Source organism: Acinonyx jubatus, chromosome E2 (assembly GCF_027475565.1).
Source record: "Acinonyx jubatus isolate Ajub_Pintada_27869175 chromosome E2, VMU_Ajub_asm_v1.0, whole genome shotgun sequence".
Lineage (NCBI taxonomy): Eukaryota > Metazoa > Chordata > Mammalia > Carnivora > Felidae > Acinonyx > Acinonyx jubatus.
Window position 1 is genome coordinate 52560141 of NC_069396.1, and position 9008 is coordinate 52569148.

Genomic DNA, 9008 nt, shown 5'->3' on the forward strand with positions numbered 1-9008 from the left:
GGGCTCTGTGCTGATAGAGAGGAGCCTGCTTGGGATTCTCTCTCTCCCTCTCTCTTTGCCCCTTCCCCCCCGACTCTCTCTCTCAAAGTAAATGAATAACCTTAAAAAAAACAACAGTGAAATACCAGTTCATATCGTACCAACTAACTCGGATGGCTATAATTTTGTTTTTAAGTTTATTTTGAGAGAGAGAGAGCACAAGCAGGGGAGGGGAAGAGAGAGGGAGAGAGGGAAGCCCAAGTAGGCTCTGCTCTGTCAGCTTGGAACCATGTGATCATGACCTGGGCTGAAACCAAGAGTCAGATGCTGAACCGACTGAGCCACCCAGGCGCCCCTCACTCTGGTTTTGGTTTGCGTTGCCCTAATGACCAATGATGGTTAGCATCTTTCCATGTGCTTATTGTCCATTACACTTCTTCTTTGGAGAAATGTCTGTTCAGGTCTTTTGCCTGTTTATAAACTGGGTTGTCTTTTTGTTGTTGAGTTGTAGCAATTCTTTATATATTTTGGATGTAAACTCCTATCAGATATGTGATATGTAAATAATTTCTCCTTTTCTGTTGGTTGTCTTTTCCTGTTCTTGACAATCCCGTTGAATGCACAAAAGCTTTACATTTTATTAATTGTACTATTGGTGTCATATCTAAGGACTCATCAGTAAATCCAAGGTCATAAAGATTTACTCCTATGTTTTATAGTTTTAGCTCTTCTATTCAGGTTGTTGGTCTGTTTCAACTCGATTTTTGTACATGGTATGAGCTAGGGGTCCAACTTCATGCTTTTTGGCTTGCAGAAATCCAGTACTTACAGGTCTGTGTTCAAGAGACTGTTTTTTCCCCATTGAGTGGACTTGTCACCCTTGTTAAAAATCATTTGGCCGGGGCGCCTGGGTGGCTCAGTCGGTTGAGCTTCCGACTTCGGCTCAGGTCATGACACAGAATCGGAAGCAGGCTCCAGGCTCTGAGCTGTCAGCACAGAGCCCCATGCGGGGCTCAAACCCACTAACTGCGAGATCACGACCTGAGCCAAAGTCGGACGCCCGACCGACTGAGACACCCAGGCGCCCCTCAACATACCTCTTTTGAGGGGGAAGGGGACACAATTCAACTCCTAATGCTCATAGATGTATAGGTTTATTTCTGGACCCTTATTTCTGTTCCATTGGTTGATATGTCTGTCTTATGCCAGTACAACCACACTGTTTTGATTGTGTAGGAAATTTTGAAATTAGGAAGTGTGAGTCCTTCAACTTTGTTCTTTTTCAAGATTGTTTTGGCTACTCAGGGTCTCTTGCAATTCCCTATTCATTTGTGGATCGGCTTTTACTTTTCTGCAGAAAAGGCTGTTGGAATTTTTGTATGAATTGTGTTGAATCTGTAGATTGCTGTGGATAGTATTGCGATGTTAACAATAGTAAGTTTTTGTATTCACGAACACAGGTTGTCTTTCCATGTGTTTAGATGTTCTTTTAAATATCTTTTAGTATTGTTTTGTAATTTTCAGTGTAGAAGTCTTTTGCCTTGGTTAAATTTATTCCTAGGTGTTTTATTCTTTTAGATTCTATTATAAATGGAATTGTTTTCTAAATTTCCTTTTTGGATTGTTCATTGCAGGTGTATGGAAACACAGTTGATTTTTGGTTGGTGATCTGGTACCCTGCAACTTTGCTGAATTTGTTTGTTATTGTGATTCTTTGAGATTTTTTAGAAAATATTTTATTTTATTTTATTTTATTTTTGAGAGAGGGCAAGTGGGGGAGGGGCAGAGAGAGGAGGACAGAGGATCTGAAGCAGGCTTTGTGCTGGCCGCAGAGAGCCTGATGTGGGGCTCCAGCTCACGAACTGCGAGATCCTGTCTTGACCCAAAGTCTGACGCTAAACCAACTGAGCCAACTAGGTGCCCCTCTGAGATTTTTGATATATAGGATCATGTCATCTGTGACTAGAAATAGTTTTACTTCATTTCCAATTTGGATGCGTTTTATTTCTTTTTCTTGTTTAATTGCTCTGGCTGGCACTTTTAGTACAATGATGAATAGCATGGTGAGACTGGGCATCCTTGTCTTATTCCTTATTTTAGCAGGAAGTTTTCAGTCTTTCTTCATTGAATATTTTGTAGGCTTTAGGTTTTTCATAATTATCCTTTACTATGTTGAGGAATTTTCCTTTCAGTCCTGTTCTAAGTCAAAAGGAAAAAAAAATTTTTTTTTTATCACAAAAGGGTGTTGGATTTTGTCCTACGCCTTTTCTGTGTCTCTATGTCAGTTGAGATGATCATGTGAGATAATCATGGTTTTTTTTTGTTTTTTTTTTGCTCTATGAAGGCGGTGTGTTGTATTGATATTTGTATGTTGAACCACCTTTGTATTACTGGGATAAATCACTTGGCCATGGTGTACAATCCTTTTAATATGCTGCTGAATTCGGTTTGCTAGTATTTTGTTGAGGGTATTTGCATGTATATTCATAAAAAATATTTATCTGTAATTTTGTTTTCTTGTGATCTCTTTATCTGGGTAACCTCATTGGCCTCATAGAATGAGTCAGGAACTGTTCTTTCTTAATTTTTTTGGAGAATTTGAGAAGAATTGGTGTTAATGCTTGCTTTCTTTCTTTCTTTCTTTCTTTTTTTCTTTTTTTTGACTATTTGGTAAAATTCACCCGTGAAAACACCTGGGCCTGGGCTTTGTTGTTGTTGGGACATTTTTTGGTGAGTGATTCAATCTCTTTACTTATTATAGGTCTTTTGAGGTTTTCTGTTTCTTCTTGAGTCAGTTTTGGTGATTTGTGTGTTTCTAGGAATTTGTCCCATTTATTTCATTTAGGTTATCTAATTTGTTGGCATACAATTGTGACAGTGTTCTCTTATAATCCTTTTTATTTCTGTAAGGTCGGTAGTAATGCCCTCATTTTCATTCTGATTATAGCTATTTGTGTTCAGCTGACTTTTTTTTTTTTTTTTTTTTTTTATGAGAGAGAGAGGAAGAGGGAGAGAGAGGGAGAGGGAGAGAGAAGCAGGCTGAGAGAATCCCAGGCAGGCTCCACGCTCAGTATGGAGCCTGACACAGGGTTTGATCTCACGACTGTGAGCCCCTGTGAGCCGAAATCAAGAGTTGGATTGCTAATTCATGACACCATCCCAACTTGACTCCTGACATCTGACCCTTGGCCCTCCTCACCCAGCTTCTAAGTGCATCCTGTAATACCTCTGACTTTATTGATTCCAATATCTGCCTGGTGCCTTGGACTTCAAACATAGTGTTCAACATCTAACGTTGGTCTCTTGCTGGCTTTGACCTCTGGTGACCCTTGACCTCTCATCCCCATAGCTACACCTTCGGCAAAGTACAGGGAAACAGCGACCTCTATTGGAAGGCGCAGCGCTACAGTCTCATCCGGGAATATCACTCTAGGCCCGCACTGGCCCCGCCCCTTATTGTCATCTCGCACGTGCGCCTCCTCATCCGGCGACTACGCAGGCGCAGGGCCAGCTTGCCGTCCTCCCCGATCTTCGAACATTTTCGTGAGAGCGGGATTTGGTGAAAAACACAGGGGACGGGACCTGATGAGAAAGAAGAGCATAGACAGGCGGGGGAAGGATACCCAGGTTCACTAGTGGGGCGGGTGTGCAATATTAGGGGGCGTGGCCTGGGAGGGCTCCCTCGGGATGCTTTGGGTAGGGAGGCGAGGTCGAGGACTCCATCCTTACTCCGCCCTCCAGGAGTCTACCTTTCGAAGGAAGCAGAGCGGAAGCTGTTGACATGGGAGTCGGTGCAGAAGGAGAATTTCCTGCTGGCACGCGCCCGGGACAAGCGCGAGAGCGACTCAGAGCGTCTGAAGCGCACTTCGCAAAAGTGAGGGCGGGGCGGGCCTGGGACTGGGTTTCCTGCTTCGGGGGCGGATCTTGTGACTTGGGTTGAGTGGAACCCGGGGCTGGGCTAAAGAGCGGTGCTCCAGGTGGAGCCTGCGCGGGACAGGGTCCTGGAACTTTGGGGAGGAAGGCGGGCCTGGGGGGGGGGCGGGGCTTCCCGAGGGCAGGGCTGGTGGGCTGGTGGTACTGGCCTGATGCCCTAGGTTGCCCCGGGTTGCAGGGTGGACACGGCGTTGAAGCAGTTGAGACAGATCCGCGAGTATGAGCAGCGTCTCAAAGGGTTGGAACGGGAGGTGAGGACTTCCGGACCGGGCTGGGGGAGTATGGTCGGGGTGTGGGGTTTTGGTCTCGTTCCTTTACGTCCCTCCTGCTCCCAAGGTCCAGCACTGCAGCCGTGTCCTGGGCTGGGTGGCGGAAGCCCTGAGCCGCTCGGCATTGCTGCCCCCAGGGGGGCCACCGCCTCCAACCCCACCTGGGCCCAAAGGTCAGTGTTGTAGGGTCCACCTGTGTCTATCCCTAGCCTCTGTCACCACCACCGTGCTTTCTGGGGCCTCTGTTCCTCGATGCCTGAGTGTTTTTCTCACTTTGCCGCCCTTCCTTTGGCCCTGGGTCATTCTCTCAGTCTCCTTTGGGCTTTTCGTCCTTCTTGCTCCTTTTTTTTTTTTTTTTTGCCACTTTTCCATTTTTTTTCTGTCCTCTCCATCCCATCTGTTCTCTCTTCTCTCTCTCCCCCAGACTGACCCCTGCTGGCAGACTTCAAGGAGTAAGCCCATAGGGCGTTTTTATTCCCGGAGTAAGTCCTAGCTGGTCTTTGACCCTTGCACCTCCTGGCCTTGTCCTCGAGGTGGGCTCCATGCTCATGGAGGACCACCTGGGCTGCTGTCAGGATCACCTCAGGGAGTGTCATCCCTTGGGACCACGGCAGGCCTGGTTCCCCACAGAACCAGTCCCAATCTAGAAGGATCGGTCTTTGGAACCCAGGCATTGACCTTCTGAAGGTCCTGCCACAGCCCACTGGGCAGAAGGCTGCAGGGTCCTTGGGATGCAGGGACCACAGATCCTACTTGTAGCTCCCCACACTGGGGAAATAAAGCCATTTGAGAGGAGTAGAGTCTGCTGCTTGATTCTTGGGGAAATGATGAGTGTGTACCATTTGCTGGGCCAGGGCCAGGGCCAGGTTTGCGGTCATTGAAAAGTTTGTTGCTGTATTTTAGATAATTCCGGGTCTGTTCCCCCATCCCAGGTCCACTGTTGCTGTCTGATTTAGGCCCAGCATCTCTCTCTCTCTCTTTTTTTAATGTTTATTTTTGAGAGAGAAAGAATGCAAGCGGGGGAGAGGCAGATAGAGGATCTGAAGCGGGCTCTGTGCTGACAGCAGAGAGCCCATTGTGGGGTTTGAACTCACAAACCGTGAGGTCATGACCTGAGCCGAAATCGGACACTTAGCTGACTGAACCACCCAGGTGCCCCCAGGCCCAGCACATCTTGGCACTATTTTGTTGGTTTTCACTTTGGTGGGACAAAAACCCCCAACCATCTGCACCCCCTTGGTTTTTCCTTTCCAGTGGAAAAAGAACTCAGTGATAATAAGCAAATTATTTCCTGGAGAGGGGGTGGGTGGGTGCTGCGTACATCTGCTTTGGCAAGAGGGGAACAGATGATGCAAATTTGAGAAGCTCACTGCAGAAACGTCTTTAAAGAGTCTAATTAGTGGGAAATTGCAGGCCACGCACACATGGAATTGAGGCAAATATGCGTCATTATACATGCAGTTTAACTAAACAACCCATAACAACCTAAACTGGTAATGACAAGACTGAACTGACAGCAGTTATTAAATAGCAAGAAAACCACCAACAACCATCGCATCCAAAAATCAAAACCAAAACATCCTTCCTCCAAATTGGAAGAATTCCAACTATCTGCCACCTTCGGGTGCAGAATAGCTTTGAAATATTGCCAAGTGTTGTGTGGCAACCAGATTTCTCCGGAAGATGCTGAATTCTCACTAGCCCAAGTAGTAATAATACAAACGATGGTGGCAATATTAATACAGCACTGTTTGAAATTTTTAAATTTTCTAATTGCTTATTGCTGGTCTGCAGAAATACTGCTGATTTATTTTGTTCATTGATGTATTCTATGACTTTGCTAAATTCACTTAGTATAATTTTCGCAGGTTCTTTGGGATTTTCTTTTTTTCTTAATTTGTAAAAAAATTTAATTTTTTTAATGTTTATTTTAGAAAGGAAGAGAGAGAAAAAGCGAGTGAGCAGGGGAGGGGCAGAGAGAGAGGGAGACACAGAATCCGAAGCAGGCTCCAGGCTCTGAGCTGTCAGCACAGAGCCCGATGGATGTGGGGCTCAAACTCACAAACCGGGAGATTATGACCTGAGTCGAAGTCAGACACTTAAATGACTGAGCCACCAGACGTCCCCTATCCCCCCAAATTTTTTATTAGAGAGTGAACACGAGCAGGGGAAGGGCACAGAGATTTTTTTTCCAGTTTATTATTTATCCAGTTCCAGAAGTGTTCACTCCAAACAGGAACCTTGTACCCATGAAGAACTCACCGCTCATTCTTTTCCCCAGCCACCGGCAACCACCATTCTGCTATCGCTTAGATTTGCCTACCCTGGATATTTCATACACATTGAATCAGAACATATGAGGTCCCCTGTGTTTGACTTGTTTCACTTAGCACAGTGTTTTCTAGGTTCATCGGTGTTGTATCAGGATTTCGTGCCTTCCTGTGACTGAATAACATCCATGGTGTGGACTTAACCACTTTTGTCCATTCATCCGTTGATGGACATTTGGATGGTTTCTACTTTTTGACGATTGTGAATAATACTGCTATGAACGTTCACGTACAAGGTTTTGTTTTTGTTTTGTTTTTTGAACAGTGTCTTCAGTTCCTTTGGGTGTGTGCCTAGAGTGGAATTGCTGATATTTCCATGTTTAACTTTTTGGGGAACTGCCAAGCTGATTTTCACGGTGGCTGCAACATTTCACATTCCCACCAGCCATGCCTGAGGTTCCGATTTCTTCAGATCCACACTGACACTTGGGACTTTCCATTTTCTTTGGTTATGGATAGTCTGGTGGGTGTGAAGTGGTATCTCATTGTAGGCTTGATTTGCGTTCCCCTGGTGATTAATGACGCTGACCTTCTTCACCTGCGCTTGTCGGCCCTTGGTGCATCTTTGGAAGGAATGACTGTTAGCAATGAGCTCCACCACTTTCGTTGTGTTGCCTGCCACCCAATCACAGTTAACTAGGAATAGGTGGGTTTTAAATGAAGACAAAAAGAAGGCCCCGTGACCCAAGTCATCACCTGAGGACTATGTGGGCTCAGACATTTCGTAGTTTAGGAAAGACGAGTGGTTGGTCCTCAAGCCTCCAACAAGGATCAGCCTTTTGCGGCTCTTGTATAGCTCACAGGTGGAGATTTTGCTGAAGCTCCTTGGTCCATGTTCCCCAAGGAGAAAAACCTGAATTCAACTGATGAGGCACACTGGGGGAAAGTAAGCTGAAGTGACTGTTGGGTAGGGGCCCTGGGGGCCAGTTCAACGTGCTGTTAGGGCTTCTACTAGTACATGTTTCTCCGGTCCGTACTGTGAATGTCCTGTTGTCAGGGGATTCTCCCGTCCAGAGACTGGAGCACGTGCGGTCGTCTCCAGGGCGGTCTACAGAAATCGCAGGAATCCCAAAAGGAGAAAGGGGAATCCCGGTTTTCCTGTCCTCACGCCTGCCGCGGCCCTCAGGGAGGCCATTTCCCAGCACAACAGCGCCACCTGCTGACACAACCTCCATGAACGCACCTTTTAGGAAAAGAAAGGCGGCTGTTCCCGCTTTGCTGTGAAACACTCCTTGAAAGAGGAGGCCCCGCCCCTGGAGGCGTTGTGACTCTCTAGCCTTACGTCTTGGTTTTGGGGTAGGTCAACTAACTGGTAGTATCCACTGGGGTGCGGCAGCCACCCAACCCCAAAGCCAACCCGGGAAGACAGACTGAAATTTATAGTTAAGGTACTGGATGAGACGTTCTCTTTTCCCTACCCTCCACAAGCATCTGGTATTATTGGAACGATTTCCTCAAAAATCAGTTCAGAATATATTTCGGACTACCTTCCTCGCCTTCTCCTGGTCCACACACCTTAGGTAGGCGGTTTGGTCCCTGAATGTGCGTGTTTCTGGAGAGGCTTCATCTCTCCCAGGCTGTCTCCTGGATAATGGCTGAGGCTGAAGGGGTGGGGGAGTTACAAAGACTTATTCTGAAAATTAAGGATTCTGGTTCCTGACCATTCTTGGGTCATCTTTCTGCTGGACAGCCTGGTGGTTCCAACCCTCTGGATGACAGCCTAGCCCAAAGCGGGCCAACTAGGGAGTTCAAACTAAATTCTGGTTTAGCCACCAGCATTTTCTTGTTGGCCTGACATGGCCCTAGATCAGAGGTTGGCAAACTACGGCCTGTTATCTCTGGCCCTTGAGCTAGGACTGATTTTTTTTTAACCTTTTTAAAAGTTATAAAAAAAAAAAACAAACAAATAACAAAGAATATACAATAGAGGCCATATGTCCTGCAAAGCCAAAAATATTTATTATCTGGTCCTTTATAGGAAAGGTTTGCCGACTCCCGTCTGAGCTGCAGCTACTTGCTGATGCCACGCATGTGGCTTAACTTAGCCAATGTATGGTCATCCAAATCCAGGTTAAAACAACCCCCCTCACCCCTGCTGCAAGACCTCTTCCACCACAGCCGTTGCAGAGGGGCCAGAGGCTCCCACTCCACTTTCACCAAGATCGCCAACCGCCGTGCCTCCCCCCGCAACCCCCGGCACACAGGTCACCTCAAATGTCCTCGTTTTCGCCTCCATGCTTGTGGAAGCACCCACCTCAGACTGGGGAATGTAGGTCAAGAAGTGGTTAACCTGGTATGGAAATGAAAAAGAAAAGGTTCCCAGACTAGAAACCCGAGGACCTCAATTCTATTTGCACCTGAGTCACTGGTTACTTGATCTCAGAGCAGCTGTTTCTCTTCTCTGAGCCTCCTGCAGTATCCACTCCCTGGAAGGAGAGGTGCGTGAAGGAGCCCAGCAAAGGGCCCGTCTGTTGCCTTGTCTAAGTGCTAACAGAGG

General features: G+C 46.6%; 1 protein-coding gene across 6 annotated transcripts in view; it reads left to right on the forward strand.

Annotated features, from left to right (window-relative positions):
- TRPM4 (transient receptor potential cation channel subfamily M member 4) overlaps positions 1-4976 on the forward strand; it is a 39951-nt gene extending 34975 nt beyond the window's left edge. For 5 of the 6 annotated variants that reach the window (XM_027038039.2, XM_053211150.1, XM_053211148.1 and 2 more), the window contains 5 exons: positions 3329-3522; positions 3721-3853; positions 4091-4163; positions 4249-4354; positions 4606-4976. In XM_027038039.2, coding sequence (XP_026893840.1) covers positions 3329-3522; positions 3721-3853; positions 4091-4163; positions 4249-4354; positions 4606-4610 — 511 coding nt within the window. In that variant the 3' untranslated portion in view covers positions 4611-4976. Of the gene's footprint in view, positions 1-3328; positions 3607-3720; positions 3854-4090; positions 4164-4248; positions 4355-4605 lie in introns of those variants that run through there. The other variant, XR_008293831.1, reaches the window with a different exon arrangement.
- Positions 4977-9008: the final 4032 nt, after the last annotated feature.